The 18,931-nt window shown below is 40.3% G+C and overlaps 3 protein-coding genes across 10 annotated transcripts in view; 2 read left to right on the top strand and 1 right to left on the bottom strand.

Moving 5' to 3' along the window:
• The first annotated feature begins 6,223 nt into the window (after positions 1-6,223).
• eIF4E3 (eukaryotic translation initiation factor 4E3) lies at positions 6,224-7,634 on the top strand. The gene is made up of 6 exons (XM_020952030.2): positions 6,224-6,427; positions 6,520-6,775; positions 6,840-6,914; positions 6,969-7,068; positions 7,132-7,219; positions 7,281-7,634. Exons 1-6 carry the CDS (start codon positions 6,376-6,378, stop codon positions 7,439-7,441), a joined length of 732 nt encoding a protein of 243 aa, XP_020807689.2. The 5' UTR covers positions 6,224-6,375; the 3' UTR covers positions 7,442-7,634.
• A 4,279-nt stretch (positions 7,635-11,913) lies between these two features.
• On the bottom strand, positions 11,914-13,689 carry LOC110183672 (uncharacterized). Its single transcript, XM_086834688.1, has 3 exons — positions 13,397-13,689; positions 12,654-13,339; positions 11,914-12,585 (listed from the first exon to the last, which is right to left on the bottom strand). Exons 1-3 carry the CDS (start codon positions 13,572-13,574, stop codon positions 12,256-12,258), a joined length of 1,194 nt encoding a protein of 397 aa, XP_086690814.1. The 5' UTR covers positions 13,575-13,689; the 3' UTR covers positions 11,914-12,255.
• A 1,047-nt stretch (positions 13,690-14,736) lies between these two features.
• The window catches only part of Dscam4 (Down syndrome cell adhesion molecule 4), a 51,403-nt gene continuing 47,208 nt past the window's right edge, over positions 14,737-18,931 (top strand). For all 8 annotated transcript variants that reach the window (XM_020952032.2, XM_086834687.1, XM_086834681.1 and 5 more), the window contains exon 1: positions 14,737-15,217. The gene's annotated coding sequence lies outside the window, so the exon portion shown is untranslated. The remainder of the gene's footprint in view (positions 15,218-18,931) is intronic.

Genomic DNA, 18,931 nt, shown 5'->3' with positions numbered 1-18,931 from the left:
AATTTTTGAAATTTTGAAAATTATTGTTTTTTGCCGGACATGGCTAGATCGATTCGTCTATTGATGCTGATCAAGAATATATATAATTTATATGGTCGGAAATGACTCCTTCAGTGCGTTACGAGGTTTTGAATAAAGTTATAATACTGTAAAAGGGTATAATAAAGTCCTTTTATTTGGGTTAGGGTCCTTGTACTTAAGTAACTAGTTAGTGTCAAGTAGCTCTGATATATATATATATCAAATTAAGAAACATGAAACAGAAATGTTTCTTAATTTGTTCTTCTAAGCTTAACAAACCGGACTATTTTCACCCTGTCCTTTTTTCATCCTATTTGTTCTTCTATAATTCTATATCGGAATTATCCCCCACTTAGCTATTATTAACTAGAAAGGATGTCATAAGTGTGTTATAAATAAAATAAATTAACTCATATTACCTTTTAAATACCTACATTAATTCCTGCTTCCAGTTAACTTTTGCCTCAAAGTTAAAATGAAATTAAGTTAATAGTCTGGGAGTTGTGTATTAACACCAACTTGGCTTAAGGATGAGACTCAACTTTATATTGACCATGACCAATGTTTGAAGCTAAAACTTATTCAATTATTGGTTTTTGGGGTGTCCCTTTAGCCTTCTGCACCCCTCCAAAAAATAAAAGAAAGGGGCAGCAAGGACGAGCGAGAGAGAGAGAGAGAGGCCCAACGACTGTTTGACTTTATTGTTGACTTTGTTAAATGCGGCTAAATGGGCGTAAATGACCAGCAACAAAAACAACGCTGCAGCAACAGGCTTCCTTCCGCTACGAGTCTGTGTGTGTGTGTGTATTTTTGACTGGCTGTATGTCTGCGTGTGTGTGTGTGTGTGTTTTTGGGGAGAGCAAACATAGAAGGGTTAAAAGTTTAAGCCGTGCGTGTTTCCGGGATTCCTGGGAACCGAGTTCTTGGGATCTACTGGGAAAAACTTTCTGCATATGCTGGATGCTGGGATGCTGTAAGCTGGAAGCTGGATGCCGTCCGCCGGCAGATTACCGCAAATTTTGCGCTTGAATAATCGCCGGTGAAAAGGGGCAACGGTAACGGTGAGTGGGTGGCTTTGCGGTAGGTTGCGGAGATACCAGAGGGAGGTGCTTATACAGCCAGCATCCACTTTCATTACAAAAACTGACAGCGCGTAAGAAACTTCTTGTGGTTGCTTTTGTACGGTAAACGCAGCGAAATGTAAACAGAATGTACTGAGAGAAAAGGTTTAATATTAGAATAAGGTTTGGGTTTAAGATAAAAAAGATCTTTTATATTTAATTTAAATTGCTAAATGCCCTTTTACACCTGCAGGATTTTATAAATAAATAATATATTTTCGCCTCTATAAATCATATATATTCTTGATTAGCATTATCAGCTGAGTCAATCTAGGCATTTCCGAAAAAAAAAATATTTCTTTTTTTTCAAAATTTTTAAGGGGTTACATCGTAAAAATGTTCAAAAATGTACAAAAATTGGAATATTGTTTAAATTTAAAAATTAGTATGCAGATTTTTTAACCTATCAAAAACTAGCATAGATAAGCTTACCAAATTAAAATTAATGCTTTATTGGCTTAGATATGGCAGATTTCAATTGAAAGGGTTTATAAACTTCGACTTCTCAGATTAGCTAATTTTCTGGCTCTTTAATTATTTATAAATTTGGTTTTGAACAATTAAATAAAAGGTCCTTTGTTTCTATAGCAAACTTTGTTTCACTGTACGATCGAAGGAGAAAGAAGAATAGAGAGACAGAGAAGGAAGCAACAACAAAGCGGAAATACCTCATTACAACAAAAAGTCGTTGGGATCTTCTTCTTCTTCATCGTTTGCTCCTTTTTTTAAGGTTCTTTTTCCACCTCCGTTGCGTTGGAATTATGCGGCATTGTCTAAAAATGAGTTTTCGTTGCTTGTTGCTATTTTTACGTTTCATCGAACAAAAGCAAAGTACCTTGCCGGAACAACAACAACAGAAACGAGAACGAGAACAGTGAAAACACGAACAAAGAGCTGAAAGCTGGCAAACATAAAGCATTAAGCAAGCTTCGGCTTGAAAGGAGCTCAGCGGTGATGCAAGGGGGAAGGTAGAGAAAGCGAGGAGGAGGAGCAGCAGCGAAAAGAAAAGGACGGACAGACAGGCGAAGAGGAGACAAGCCGCAAAACACTCAGCTAAGGTAGCAGCCCAACGAACCATCACTACTGCATCACTGCATCTCACTCTCTGGCATCCCCACTCCCCCCTCTCTCACCCAAGCTCAGCGCCATGACTTCCCCCCCACCCCCCACATACACAGCTTTGCAGAGAGCATAATACGCACGCATTCGTGACGTGTATTGCAACGGTAGCTTACAGGCGACAAGTGGTGTCGAAAGCTAGTTAAGCAATTTGTTAAATATTTATTTACATATTTAAAATAAATTTAAAACAAAAAAATTTAATAAACTAAAAACATTTAAAGACATATATATATATATTATTTTATCAGTAGTAATTATCGGATATAGACAAAAGGTTTTGTGTCGCCTGTAGAAGGTTTTTTTCCTGCCGGCCAAAGAAATGCAGCAGCCTTTGTAGTTATGTGCATGATGAAGAAGCGAGCTTCCTCCGGCCCTTAACCCCCGAATGCCATTCGTCGTGCACATTTCTTGCCTCCTCGGAGCCTCAGTGCCTCCGTGCCTCAGAAATGCCGGGCTGCTGGCAGTCGTCGCATTAAGTGAAGCACGCGGCATGTTGGATCAAAATGAAGTGCTGACAACGCAATGCTCGCAATGTCCTGGCAGCCGCCGAATGTCAGAATGAGTGGGGTGAAGCACAGGGGCAGGGACGGGGGTTGGAAAAGAAGCAGGATCCCGAGCAGATGAGGTGTACCAGGTAAGCATCTTATGGGCAGACCGCAGTTCTAAACAAAAGGATGCGATGGTGGTGTGAGACTGTGAGTGGTATGTGGCAGGTCCTGCTTCCCGATGGCTGCTGCCACTTCAATGGCTCTCCGCCTCCATATCCTTTATACCTCCTTCGGCTCCAACGGGCTGTTTAATTTACGCGCTGCTATTATTTTAATCTTTTGCGCTACACACAGCGTGAAATTACTTTCACCTGGCCCCGAGCACCGAGCTCACCCGCTGGAAAGCTATAGCTTCGTTGAGGCTTCAGCTTCTGGTCGGGGGTGGCCATCGCCTAGAGGCGTCTTCTGGGTCCAAAGCATTTAGCACCGTAAACAGGCACATGCACACACACACACACAGCAATGGCCGGACTAATAGCAGTCATAAATCTAGAAATTAATTTAATTTATCGGTGCGTATACGTAATATTTACCGGAAACTAAATACTGCTATATATCAGGTTAGTATTTGCCAAGTAGATAAATGATCTTTATTTATAGAGAATCAATTATATAAGTCAAATAATTATAATAGAAATCAATTGCAGAAATATGTTTTATTTAAAATTATTATTTTTTTAGTTTCAAAAACATTTAGCTAATAATACGAAAATATCAGGAATATTAATAGATTTGACTTGTAGAAATGTTATACGAAATTATATTTATCAAAGAGGGGATTTTTTAATATATTAAAATTATTAACAACGGTTTTTGCAAATGTCCCCTGCATAAACATGGCAAGCAGTTCATATCAAAAAATATAGCATACTTTTTGGGGCCTGCGAATATTATTATACAGAAACTCGTAATTATCTCTTGTTACTTTAATATTTATCGTATTTGTTTGTGTTTTTTCTTTGCAGCTTAGGAGATTATTTTTTTTAAACTAAAAACATCAAGACAACACCTATATATACCAAAAGTTTTGAAATACTTACCTGCACTGTGCAGAGACATACCTTAGCATCGTACACCTCTAACTTTTTGTCCGGGCAAGAGGGGGGGGCAGCTGCCGAAAGCCCCTGTCAGTTGGTTTTGGCCTCAAGGTGCTGCAGGATGTGTTTGTCGCTACCCATCCTTGGCATTTACCATTGCTTTTTATTGTTTTATGTGGCTGTCTTTTCCGGGAGTTTCCCTTACTACCCTACCTACACCTGCTTGCCACTTCAAGGTGCGAAATGTACGAGGTGCGCTGTTCCGTACATCATCGCTTGCTTTGTGCTCTCAGCACTGAAATCTTTTACAATCAACATGAAGGAGGAGCAAAGCAATTTTGTAGCCAAAAAACAAAAATAAAAAACAAGAAAAGACAAGCAGCTGAACGGAAGCGAAGCGAGGAGGAAAAGCGGAGCGAACATAATGCCTCAAATCATTTTCATTTCTTGCATGCGCCTGTCTGCACTGAGCTGACTCAAGATGAGGTCCTGGCTCCTCGGATCCTCCGCGCGAACGACTGCCTCATTTACGCGCCATCCCCTCCTCTTCAACTTTCTTGGCCATTTGTGGGCGTTTTTACGGCTCCGGTACTCAAAGCGCTTAAGCTGGTAAGGTGGGGGAGCTCTTGGCACTATGCCGGTACCAGCAGTTGCCACCCTTGCTAGTAGCTCTCTCGACATTACAATATTTTAAAAGATTTACTGACCATGTATTTTCAGCTCAGCCAGCAAAGTGCAAAAAGCTGTAAAATATTGCGTATACGCCAAAGTGCCACCTGAGAAGCGCTGCACAAAGTCAAATCCAACAAAGCATAGCTAAGCGCTTGCCAAGTCTTAAATGGGGTAAAACTAAAGGAGTCGAAATTAAAGTATTTTTCCCCTTCACCGAAAGTAAGCTACTACATCAGGGGCTTTGCCTTTTTAGGGATAATAGGTTAGGGTAAGGATTAAGTAAAGGAAAACAAAATATATATACAAGAAGGGTTTCTTTTCATTGTATTAATATAGTTATTTTTAATTCACAGCTTATATTTCAGCTAATTGTGACTTATTTACATTAAATTTATATCACTATTCTCCTTAGTTATTCTGGAAGATACTTTACCATCCCTGAAAATACTAAAACCTTTACGTATTCACCCAATTAAGAGAATAAATTTCTACTTTTTGGTTGTCGCAGCAGCAGCCAAAGCTGCTTAAGAGCAAAAGTAAATAGAATTTTTAAGTAAATTGGGGCTGGCAACTTATTTGTCGGCAAAAGCTAAGACCCCAGAAGCGGTGCCAACACTTTTGTTCCAAAAACTTGGCCGACATAACTCACCCAAGCAGGCGATGCAATGCGAAGGGTGCACATCCTCACCAGCGTCGGGAGCCAATGCCAGATCGAGGAGCCACCATAGCACACCACCAGCCGTGCAACAAATGGTGCACATTACAAGGGGCCCAAAGCTACTTTGCCAGCGCCCAAGGAGCTGCCACGTAGAGCGACTCACATATTTTATTATCTGCACAGGGGGGACGCCGGGTGAATTTCCACAGGACGCCCGGGAACCAAGGACTCCAGACCGAGTGCAACAAGGCGCAGAACTTAAGCGGCGAAGACAAATTTTTATTGCCACAAGCCCAAGTCGATTTCGATTATTGACTGCAGGCCAAACTGTTGCACAAGGAGAGACAAGGACATGGATCCCCATTCCCATTTCCATTGCAGAACCTATCCTTTCCGGCTGCCAGCTTGTGTGTCTGCTTGTGGCTGCTGTCGCCGTCGCTCATTTGAGTCACATTTTATTATTTTCGTGCATTTATCGTATGCTCGGTGGCATTTTATTTTATTAGCGTGACATTTCAATTGATAGACCCTTGTGGCCGTGCTTAACCGACTCCCTTCGATTCTTTTGGGCAAAATGTGCGCATGGGAGCTGCAATATTTGAGTGCTTGAATTGGTTGTTAAGACCCTGATTTAATTTTGGAGCTGAGGTTATCATGTTAAAAATGAGAATATATGCAGTAGTGTGATTTACGTATTTAAATATGTTTAAAATAATAAATACGCTATTCACATCACAATAATTTTAAAGTAAAATTGAGATTTTAGTGTAGTGTAAGCATTTGCATTATTTATTCGCATCTTTAAAAATTAAAAAAATGTAATGAGAAATTAATGGAAATATGATATATCTATGTACATTTTATGTTGAATTATAAGTACAAATCGTTTGATTAAAATTAATAATAAAATTGAATTTTAAATTTGCTTTATGTTGAGCACAACCGATAACTTTTTCTATCGATTTATCGTTTTGAAAAGCTTTTCAACACTTTTCTTAAAATAGGTAGCTATGGTTTTTAATGTCATTTCTTGATTTTTCTAAGTGTCATGCTCGATTGGTTACGATTTTCATTTACGAATATACTTTCCACGCGGTAGCACACATTAGAAAAGTTCCAAGAGTTTTCTAGTAAAATATAAAACCGGAAAAATAAACATTTTAACAACAAAAAAGAAAAAAAAAACAAGAAACAATATGGTATACACCGGCTATAAGCACTACATGCGCCAGCAGGCAGACGAAACAGGTGAGTTTGCACTTTTTAAGTAACATCCCCGTTTTCTGAAAAGTTTCTTTCAAAATTATTGAACTGATTTTGTGTTATGAATTTCAATACAGAATGGCTTTATGGCGAATCCAATACTTGGGAGCAGAATTTGGCTGCTTATACTGGCGAGGGTGTAATACCCGACGAGGAGCCGCAGCTGGGTTCATCTCTGAACACGCAATTAAGCCTCATTGACTACGAGCTGGGCATGAAGCATCTGCTTCAGCACACCTGGACTGTGTGGCACTGGGAGAACGACCGCACCAAGTCCTGGAGCGACATGCTCAGCGATGTGACTAGCTTCAACACCGTTGAGGATTTCTTCAGGTTTGTCGAGAGTATTCTTTGAATCCTTTGAATACATGTATATTTAATACCTTTGTTTTCCCAGTGTATACTACTTCATTAAGCCGCCCTCGGACCTCAAGATCTTCAATGACTATATGGTTTTCAAGCAGGGAATCCGGTAAGTTTAGCTCGATTTTTCCATTACTTTATATAGAAATGATTTTCTAACCAGACCCATGTGGGAGGATGACTTCAATAAGGAGGGCGGTCGTTGGATTATGCTCTTGGACAAGGCCTCAAAGGCGTTCAGTGATAAGTTGTGGCATGATTTGGTAAGCAGGTTTTTATATATATTTAGTTAGTTTAGTTTGTTATTAATCAATTTCTTCCCTTAGCTGTTGTGCATCATTGGCGAGTGCTTTGAGTATTCGGATCAGATCTGTGGTGTGGTGATCAATGTGCGCAATAAGGCCAATAAGTTGTGTGAGTATAATGTACTCCTCATTTCTTACCATATTTGCTATAAGAAATCGTTCTTTTAAAGCTCTGTGGACAAAGAATGCACGCAATAGCGTTGCTGTCATGGCCATTGGCAATCAGCTGAAGCAATTCTTGCACCTAGGAGAAATGGAGATCCAGTATCAGGGCCACAAGGATGCCATGGTCCAGCACGGTCCCAATGTCAGTGCCTTGTACAGACTCTAAGATATATTCCCTCCGTTCCCAAGAACAGAGTGGCGGTGATCTCTCGCCTATGTCATCGTAAATGCCCAGTTCTTGGTTAGAAATGGGCATCTACGATCACGCTGGACTAACTCACATACTTATACTATATATACACACATTTTACCCACGCAAGATAGTGGTTTTACCATGAATAAAGCATTGCATACAATAATACAAGAGTATAGTCGCTGGCCACGTATTGTGCCGGGTCCTAGGGACGTCTAGCTGAGCGAAGCGGAGTCGCCTCACGTACTCCCTTCACCACGATTATCCTTGGGCGTCATAATTTTGGGGGCCACCAGCACCACCACCCACATACATATCTGCCATGTCGCGGCGGCAAGTGCTTATGTCGTCCCTTCTCGGGTTCCAGGGCTTTTGTTTGCGTTGCTGCTGCGCATAGCAAATTGTGACCAATTTATGGAAATATGCTAAGGACGAAGAGTGTTGGACATTTTAGATATATTTGGCTTTTTTTCATAGAAGAAAATATAAATAAGTGAGTAGATATTTACTTGTAACTTAAATAATAAATTTTAGTCACTTATATTTGAATAAATAAATTTGATTTTTGATTGGTAAAGTTTTGTATTTCCAGAGTTGAAAATGTATTTGTTGCTGAAGATGATAAATAAATAAAACAAAATATATATACAAAAATAAATAAATAAATAAAAAAAAATATATACATATATATACGCCCATTATAAATATTCTTGATCAGCATAAACACTCAAATCGATCGAACAACTATGTTATATAGCTGCGATAGGAACGATCGGAATATAATAACTTTTTCATGTTTCAACATATTTAATTAATTAATTTATATTTTCGGTTTTAATTTGATTAAAATCGGCCGACTATATCGGACATAATAACGATCGTTAAATATATGCCTATCGCTCTCTGTGTATGCTTGCTCTCCATGTCTCTCTCTGCCTATCTCTATAGATAACACATTCCCTCTTACTCTGCTGCCTGCCTCTAGTGATAGCTCTTACTCTCTCGCGCTCTTGCTCTAACTTTCTCTGCTCTTCTCTTGCCTCGGCGACTATAAATAGAGGCACTTCAGGCGCGCGCGCTTCAGTCGGTCCTAGGGGTACCTAGTGTTTACATCTCCAGTGATAGTGATTGTGATTACTCATCGAACTCAAAAACATTACGTGGCCAATGAAATACTTATGGATAATCAAGATCCAGTGATAGTGATTACTCATCGAACTCAAAAACATTACGTGGCCAATGGATTACATCTGGATGATCAAGAAGAAGCTTACTACGATGATGATGATGCCATTTGAAGCCACCGGAAATGAAACTCAATGCAGGTAGGAATACCGTGTGCCCTCTACTCCGGTAAGTCTTAAGCATGACAATTATATTTATATATGTATGTAATCAGGTCTAGATCGGTGTGTATTATAATGTTATTCAGAAGCTTGTAACTTGTGAAGGAGCCATTTCCGACCACATAAATTATATATATTCTTGATCAGCATGAACAGCCTAATCATGTCCGCTAGAAAAATAAATTTTTACAAATTTTTTGAAATTTAAAATTTTTATAATTGTTAAAATTGCCAAATTTTGAACAAAAATTTTAATTGTTTAAATTTTAAAACGTAGTATGTAGATTTGTTAATAGTATAGAAACTAGCAGAGAAAAGCTAACCGAGTTAAAATAATGCATTTTTTGCTGAGTTGCAATTGATTTACACACAAAATTAGCATATGAAAATATATTTAAATATACCTAGAATACACATACTTTAGGTTTTTTTGAAGGTATACAAAGGCAAAAATTCAATGATTATTAAAGTTTCTATATATTTCAATTTGCAATCAAAATCTTTATAATTAAAAAAAAACGTATGAACAAAAAATTACACAATTCGAACCCATTAACTTATGGATAACTGCAAGGGTTATACACACTTTGGCTGCTCCAAATTTGCTTCCTTTCTTGTTTAATATATAAAACTCAAAGATTCGTCAAGATACCAGACCCTCCACCTAAGTATTCCCCACATATAGATGAAAACCTTATCCTGATTGTCGCCAGCACTGTCGCACATGTGAGGACTCGTATGATTTGATTGCTGTAATTTGTAAGGATTTTGCTTTTATTGTTTTATTGAATTATGAAGTGGCAGCCACCAAATGACTGAAACGTGATACACTCAATACACACACACACACACACACACAGGGGGGGGGGGGTTATGGAAGCGCATATTCCTGACATCCCCTTCGGGCGATGACACTACCCATCGAAGGCTCCAGCTCCTTGGGAAGAAGGATTCCTTGGCGCAAATGAATGCGCATGCAGTTATTCTCGGTTCGTAACGTGAATTGATATGCCAACACGTACGCGGATTTGGGAGAGCGACAACGGAGACCAGGTAATATCAGGAGATTGGGTTGGGAATGGGAATGGGCTGGGTTATGGCTCAAATAGTTTGCCCCGAGTTTAGCACTTAAAGAGCAATTTAATAACCGCCGTAAAAGGTTTTTGTGGAAAACAACAAAAGTCAGCAAATAGCGAGTCCTTTCTTTTTGGCACAGGGAAATGCCAGCGTGTCCTTTCTTTTTCGTAGAGGAGGAGAAAGGCAAATAGGGGATAACTGGACACAAATACAGGCAGCAGCTGGCAATGGGGGGCAAAGCAACTAATGCTGTAGTTGTTACCCTATATTAAATGAAATGCAAGCTTAATTGAAAAACGCTGACTTGGCTATATTTCCAGAGTGCGCCTTTGCTGTGTGTTCGTTCGTTCGCTCTCCTGTTGCCTACGGACCGAGCGTAGCCTGTTGCAATTTTAATTAAACAAAAAGCGTTAAATGTTTGACCATTTCCACCATTTTGTCCTGCTCTCTGTTTGCCTTTCATGGTAGAGGAAACCTCCACCCAATTGTCTTTGGCACGTAAATTTTCTTTGCCAACAAGCACGAAATTGTTTGTCTCTCTCTTGTCCCGGGTGTCCTGTGTCCTGGCGTTTGGATGGGGTCTCCCAGTGTCCCTTTTGGCGCTGCAAAACAAATTAATTGTCTGTTTTTGCACATAAACTTTTGTCGTTCGGGTCTCCAGTTCCAGTTACCAGTTTTATTTGGATCTCCTCCAGGCTTCAGTCGGAGGTCCTGTGGCCGCGTCTTGCCAATATTCTGCGCTCTGTTTGCTGCTGCTCCTGCGAAAAGTGGGCGGTCCTTGCCTCCGCTCAAATTTCACTTGGCCGTCGCTTAGCTCATTTGCTGCACATCAATTTTTTTCCCTCCTTGGAAGGACTGGGGTTCTTGGGGTCCATTTCAGTTTTTGTCATAATTCAAATGTAATTTTCCACCGCCACCCAGGCAGCCCACGCACTTTTCAGCATTCCCCCGTCGCTCATAATTATTTTTTGATTAAAGATGTCATCCCCTCAGCTCCTTATAGCTTCCGTCCTGTCCAGCAGACAACTTGAGGTCTTTTCGGGTGGCTTTTCCTTTGTGCAACAACTATGGTGAAATCTGACAAGGATGCTCTTGAGTTAACATTTGAATTTAATTTAAGTTGGAAAATATTTTTGTAAGAGAACTAAGTGATTGATAAGACGACATCTTCAATTTTACGGAAATGAATTCATTTATCACAAACATTTTAGCCAATTTCAATCATTAGTTCAAGCTCAACTTGTGCGACTCACAGATGAAGTTTCCCTTGGGACGTGGCAGCAATTTTCACTTTATTTATTGGCATTCGATACACAGAAAGTTGAACTGCAAAAAGGACTGTGCAGAGCTGGCAATGCAATTAAAATAACGAAAAGTGGAAAACGCAATAAACACTTTTCCGATTGCGCTGGGCAGACGAATTAATAAGATTAAACGAGAGCAAATCTGTTTTCCACTTGCCGGGGCATATGACAAATTTTATCCCAGCTGCTCTCTGTCTCACTCTATCTCTCTCTTCATTCCAATTAAAGGATATATATTTTGATTTGAAGCAGATTAAATTGAAACAATAATCCAGAGGGTTGGCGATTTGCATTTTAAAATAATGACTACATAAAAAACTAGTTAAAAGTTGACAACAATGAAATGTCAAAAGCGCTCGGCAAAACTTTATGCTGCTCTGGAAACTTTTTGTGTCTTTTAATGCGACTCCACCCCCCCGGCAAAGGTGGGGGGTGGGAGTGGGAGTCCTGCTACCTTTTTGCCAACCCATTGCGCCCGCCCGACATCCCTTCGCTCGTCCTTTACCCCTTTTGTTTTGCCCGAACAATAACAGCAAATTTTTCTAAAATTTCATGTCGCCCTCGCCGCCTCCTGCCACGCCCACAACCCCGAGCTAAGCCCAAGCCCAAGCTATTTGCAATTTAACTTTTTTCCCCCCCTTGCCAAAAAAAAGGAGAAGGAGGCAGGCAGGAGCAGCAAGGAGCAAGTCAAAACAAGGACACGTAGCCCCAACTCGGCTTTAGTTTTTAGTTGGCTTTTATTAACTTTTGTCTCTGCTCCGCTCCGGTGGTGTGTGTATGTTTTGTTTTCTTGTTTGTATCTCTCTGTGTTTTTAGCCTCGCTCTCAGACATTTCCACTTATTTTTTTGGGAATTAAAGTTGTACAATTACTGAGATTTGACACTAAGACGATGGCTGTGAATCGGGGTATTCCCCTTACCGTAAACTGTTGGAACAATTTGAAGTTTTTGCTGGAAATTCGGAGAGGAGTCAAACAAGGGAGGAAGAAGCCCTTAAGAAGCCACCCAAGCTCATCGTTTCTGGTCAATTGAACTTGGCTGGCTTACGGCAAGTGCAACTCTAGTTGCGCTTCTTACGTTTCGGTAGGGGGATACCGTACTCCATTTCTAGGGGGAAATCAGGAACCACCTTGGTATCCACCTCTTTGATCAAAATCCATTTGGAGCTGCTCGGCACCGGCGGGATGTACAGGTGCGAGAAGAAGGCGAAAACGAACTCGCTATGGATCAAATCCTTGAGCGCCGAATCTGTTAGAATGTAGTAGATTCCCCGGGCACGGATTTGCTGCTTCCGGATGGACAGCAGCTTGCTGGAACGACTCAATCGATCGCGTCTGGTGTGCTCCAGGGCCGCTTGGTACAGATCACGCGAAACCTCATGAAAGAGAATCTAAGATGGGAGGGGAAACAATAAAATTTTTAGGGATCTGAATGATTGGGAGTCCTTCCTTTCCTTACCGTCAATGTCATCTCGCCGACACTCATATTCTGGTACATTTCACCCCGTTCCTCGGTGACCAAGACAAAGCTTAACTTCAAAGAGTAGGGCAGGGCATAGAGCTGACACTTTTGGACCTTCATGAGGCGGTACAGCATGATCAGGGAGCTCGAGGAGCGCAGACAGACCCCAGGATCGGCAGTCTTCCATTTGGGTACCAGAACAAACCAGTCATCCGGCGAACGCTCTTCACCGGCCAATCCGTAGGCCAGCCACTGACCCGCAATGGGGGCATCGTAATAAGATGGTAGCGGTGTATTCCCACCCTCAAAGCCTAGGGCCAGGACAAAATCAAAACGGATACAACGCTCTCCATAGCTGCCACGCTCTGTGGCCACCAGCTGGTGGAGGAAGGGTATACCACCACGCCGGAACACGGTGTAGCTAAGATCATAGATCACCCCAAAGGCATTGACGGTGCGCAGTTTTTTCACAACTTTGCCGAGCTCCTGCGACAGCATTATATTCATGAGCTTGAAGTTCAATCCATTTCCAAAGAAGAATGGATGCTGGGTACGGAATCTGGTCACCTGCACTGTGCGTTCCTTCTTCTCGAATCGTAACTTGACCGGAACCGGAATACGGATGGGCAGAAAGATATCAAAATTCAGTGGGATATCCATAAAGAGATTGTTTACGTAAACAGCTGATATTCGAAGGAGTTAATGGAGTATGGAGAATTGCGAATATCACAGCTACTCACCTGTGGTGTGGAGTTTTCCGAGAAGGTTTTGGAACACCGCATTGTTCTTGACAAGCTGACGCTGGATCGCACGAGATATCACGCCCGCCTTGTTGATGAAGTCCTCGTGGGTTTTGTTGGCAACAATCAGCTCCTCGGCGAGTTCATCCATAAAGCGCATAAAGTTCATCAAACACATGGTTACAGATTTTTAAGAAAAAATATTGGAAAAAAATAAACAGATCTTGCTAAAAAAAAATGTCATTGACAAGTAAAGCTTTCTAATAAAAGTGTTGGTGAATGTTGATGGGTCACGTGGACACTTAACACTTTCAAGAACAAGAGTTTTATCGAATAGTTTTAATGAGATAATATCGATAATTTAAAAAATTAAATATGAGACAATTATTTTCTTACGTTAATAATTAGCATATATGTATAATTTAAAAACACATGACCTAAAATTATTTCTTTCTCTGAAAATGTTTCTGAAAAATAAAGGTTGGTAACTTTGCACAACCAGTGTTGCCTAGCGATTATTAAGTAGGGGAATGTTAGTCTTGGGAACAGTTACTTGTGGGAACAGTTACTTGCATCAAATACTAAATATTATAACACATGTATAATTTTTAGAAAAATGTATTTATTTTTACACCTTTGTGGAGTTTTTTGAGATTATAAAATTTATGTAGTCTACTTATCAAAATTTAAAAAATATTATTTATTAAACGATTCTTTAAGGCATTAAGATTAGAAAATTTAATTGAAAATCAAGTTTATATTATTTCATATTTTTTTAATCACTTGAAAAGGTTAAATATAAATACAACTTGTTCTCCCGGATTGCATTTCACAATTTATGTTTAAATGTATGTATTATAAATAAAGAAATAATCCACTTCATAAATATAAATAAAGACTAACTTTATGTAAATAAATAAACAAAAATAAATACTCCCTAAATAAAAACTCCCTAAAATTAATTGTGACTATAGCAAGATAAAGTAAAGTAGTTAATTAATTAATAATATAAACAATGAATTAAATCAATATTTTTATTAAAATTAGAATTCTTCTGACTTATAACATTATTAAATCTGAATGATCAACAAATCATCCGCATCATTATGAGAGCTGCGAGAGTGCCGCTCTGTGAATGAAGCTCGAATGGAATCCAATTTACTACGACTTTTACTACGCTCCTGTTGATGCTGCCTCCGAGGACTTCGCTTCGCACTCGGCTGCGGATCCTGCGCACTGCGTACAGCATCCACCGCCACCAGGTGGGTGGCAAGGTGGTGTGGAAGGGAGATGTGGCGACTATGGCAACCTGCATCTGCATGAAAATCCTGCGGGCCAGCGCAATCCGGATTCAGTTGCTGTTCGACGTTGCTCGCGTGCGGTTGTTGTCTGCTCCTTTTCCAACGGGAAAACGAGTTAGTGAGCGCCAGGCCAGGCCAGAACAGTTGGTGGAAGTGAGACGCCGAGTGGAGCGAGTGAGCGAGACCGAGAGACCTGTTATCAGTGCGCTTTTCCTTTGGGGGAAAAACTCGGAGAGCGCGCCGTCGCAGTTGTTGTCGTTGTCGTTGTCAGTGTCGCAAGTGCAACTCGCATCGTTGCAACAGCAATATCAGAGAGGCGGCAAACGTGCGTGTGCCGTGTAAATAACACGAATATATACATATAACATAACCCTATTATATACAGTGCCCGCCATCAGTGTATGCGTGTCGGAGAGTGCAACGTGAGCCAAGCCGGCCGCCAAGACGAAAAAGGAAAAAAGAAGAAAAAATACCGCCGGAAAAGTCGCGCCTGATAATAATGTTGTGTGTCTAATGAAAGGTGCTGAACTCCGTACTCAATCTTCTTCCCAAGAAAATCCTATATCCTAGACCCCTTACACTCCTCCTAACTATCCGCATTGCATGCGCGAAAATTGAAAATAAATTGAATTGCAAGTTGCAACAACGTGCTAAAAATCAGAGAGAAAAAAACAACACACAACAACATGATTTTTAGATATATATTTTTTCGGGTTGAGACGTTCCTTTCACGTACAAAGTGGAAAAGTGCCTTTCCTCGTGAGAGAAAATTGCATGCAAATTTGTTTTAGCTGCTGATGGCTTGACGGGCAGGAGGCAAAGTGTGTATTTTATCAAGCATTCAATTGCTTTATTTCGGTTTATTTATTTTTTTACGAGAGTTTAATTCGGGAATGGGGGCGGGGAAAAAGAGTGGAGTTTGTGATTAAAAGTTGTGTGTTTATGAGTGGAATTTATTTGTATTTTTTGAGAATCGAATTTGTTAATTATTTCATTTTTAGAGGCGAGGTTAGCCGTTTGAAAACCTTACAATTCCTTTGTGTGTGCGTTAAATGAAAGACTCTAATTTCTTTAATAATAATACTCATTAATCAAAATCAGATATTTATAATGTATTTAAAAAATTAAAAAATGTCTTTTACATAAATTTTTAATGTGTTTTAGTACTTTAAATATCCTTTTCCATCATGAAATATATTTTTTAAATGATTTTTATACTGCTGTCAAGCATTTTGTTACCTATTTATATGACTTATAATTTTTTTATTTTCTTTTAAAGAGGTCAGCTTAATTTCTGTTTTTGTGTACACATTTAAAGTATAAGAAATTCCTTGAAAGTGAAATATCTGCACACTGTGATTCCGCCGACTGACGTGCTTCAGGACTTTTTCCTGGCATTTGCGGGAGTATCCTTCGTGTGCTCCTTACCTGGCCTCATCAATAAGGCATAATGCAATCCCGTTTCCTGACTACCTTTGGCCTGACTTGAGTGCCCAGGACGATGGGCTGCATCTTCCTTTGGACTCGTTTCCAGTTCCATTTCAACCCCTTTTTTGACAAGCTGAAGACACGTTTAGCAATGCTTTCACGTAGCCAGCCTCCGTTTTACCTCCACTTCCTGCTGACGGCACTCTCGAGCATTCTGCTAATTGCCGCTTAATTGTTTGACATTTTTCCCCGTATTGTGTTGAGGGCAAATGGCATTTATTTATATTTCTTTTGTGCCGGGCGCATACCAGAGTCCTTCTTGTGGCTCCTTGTGCTCTCATTGCAAGCAATTAGCCATCCTGCGTGCATTCTCCGCTCTATATATGTACATATATATGTGCTATGTATATATATATACCGGCCGGCTAATGCAGTGAGAGAAAATAGGGGGGAGTGTGGGCGGCCCTATTGATTTTATGAACGAACCAAAGTGTGCAGGAGAGGCAGCTGCAACTATTTTGGACAACGCGGCGCGCCATGACAAACTATAAATCTGTCTGTGCATATGCCGGCATCCTCGGAGCACTAAATACATATATACACGGGATACTCACGCTCCATGAGCTATGTGTATATATTCCGGTATATATCGGGCTTATAGTGCGACTGTTGTTGTTCCTGTAGCTGCTGCTGCTGCACACACAAAATTTATCGATTGCCGCATACACACATCGCATGTCGCATGTGTTGCAGCTTCTGCTGCTGCTGCTGCTGCTGATGTGTAGTAAAAATCGGTCGTATTTCATGCGTTTCACAGAACCGGAAGTGACCACCACCACCACCACCACCACACATGTACACACATGTACAGCGCACATGCACACGTGCATCGTAGTAGTTGTAGTAGTTGTAGTAATAGTAGTTCGTTGCCGGCATCCATCCACTTTTGGTTTATTTAAATTTTCGGCTCGCTCTCGGTCTTCCCTCTCTCTCACTCCCTTACTCATCTTTCTCTCTCTCTTTCTCTTTCTCTGTTATGTATTTTTCGGTCAGTTATGTTACTACGAGGCAGTTGCAACAGCTGCCCACAGTGCGTATACGCAATTTTTGCCTAGCCACGGACATATTGCGCATACGCAACGTGTCGCATTGAGCTGCGAAAAAAAAATGGAGTTTGCCGCCGCTGACATTAATTAGTAGAAGCAGGAACAGAAACAAGTTTCACTTTTCCAACCCCCCCCCCCCCCAAACCCAGGAAAACTGATCCATCATTTTCCATAAAAGTCACGTACAAACGGGAAACCCTCGTGAAGGAAACTTTCCTTCCTGCTAGCCACTTTAACCCAGAGAGAGGAAAAAAGGGGTGAGTGTGTGTGTGTTGTAGGCGCTTAAAGTTTTTCCCTTGTAACAAATTAAGAAATCACTTTCCCCGAGATGGGAAAAATGTTTGGAGAAATGATATTATATTTTTATATCTTTTCGTACGCTTGGTTTGTATACGTTACATATTTTATTCATGCTGAAGTGACGTCTGCCTAACTCGCTTTATGTTTATTTATGCCGGCAAACATGGCTTTGATTGGCGTGTAACATTTTAAGCGCGGCCCTGGCATTTCGAAATTATTATCCATGATTGATGTATAACGTTGGCGTTTCCCGGAATGAAGAATAGCGCGCAATCTCATCCAAAGTTTCCCCCGTCGGGACACGCGAACTCGAGAGGGGTCCCTGGAAAAGGTCGATGTTGAATTGATTGGCAGCCCAGCAAGAGGCAGCACTTTGATAAAAAAAATAGAATTAAAAAATAAAAACTCATGAATATATAGGTATATGGAAATATATATATATCAGCATAGTCTTCCTCTTTTCTTTTCCAATTTGCATTTCCTTGGTCGCCTCCTCATTATTTTGGTTTTCGAAAATAACTTCAAGTACTCGTGCAGAGGCTTTTCCTTGTTGGTTTTCCCATTTCGTACATATTTTACTTAACCCAATATTCGGCTCGTTAGCCAGGAGGAAACAAAGGACCAGTAAGGCCTGCCATAGTAACAGGCAAGGAAAAATCACTGAGCAACCAACGACTATGGCAACAACAATAACAGGCAGGATGCACGGGGAAAAATAGGAGATACAGGACATATTTGTTAGTAATAAATCTTAAATATTTATTTATAGTAGTCAGGTGTTTAATATAAAATTTCTCATATCTTACAGCATGAACATGAAACCAGTTCTGACCTAAATCTCAGATATTAAACTTACAAATTAAAAGGGAATGTCTTAGAACTAGTTCTTGGCGATTTTTTTAATCTAAGAAGATTATAAACTCTTAAGAAATGAATAAATATTAAATATATAATATACAATTCCTAAGTCTCCTTAAATGCACTTTTCTAGCTTCTTATTTCCTTTAGTTTTTCCTCTCTCTGCATCAACCGAAACGTGTTGGCATCAGCTGCTATGTGGAAAAAGTTTATGACTTTAGACCCATTTTGTGTACATCCCCCACCAAAGCCCCCTCTGGGCTTCACCGTCGCTGAACTCAATTCTATATATATATGTATATATATATTTTCTTTTTTTTTTGCACTGAATCACAGCAACATGGACTTACCTTGGAGAGGCTGGAAAAGCGCCTGCTTTTCCCACCAGTTTCCTCCTGCTGCTCCAGCTGCTTGGCTGCTGTTTTTAAATGATTTTTATGTGCACTTCAGTGCAAGGGGGCCAGAGCCAGTTGGGGGGCGGGGTCATGAAGTATATATGCATATAATTTCTTGCACAATTTTGTAGCCTGGCTTTTCATTTC

This window comes from Drosophila serrata, unplaced genomic scaffold, assembly GCF_035046125.1.
Source record: "Drosophila serrata isolate PLE 108 unplaced genomic scaffold, ASM3504612v1 contig_273, whole genome shotgun sequence".
Lineage (NCBI taxonomy): Eukaryota > Metazoa > Arthropoda > Insecta > Diptera > Drosophilidae > Drosophila > Drosophila serrata.
This window is presented reverse-complemented; position numbering and strand designations above follow the sequence as displayed.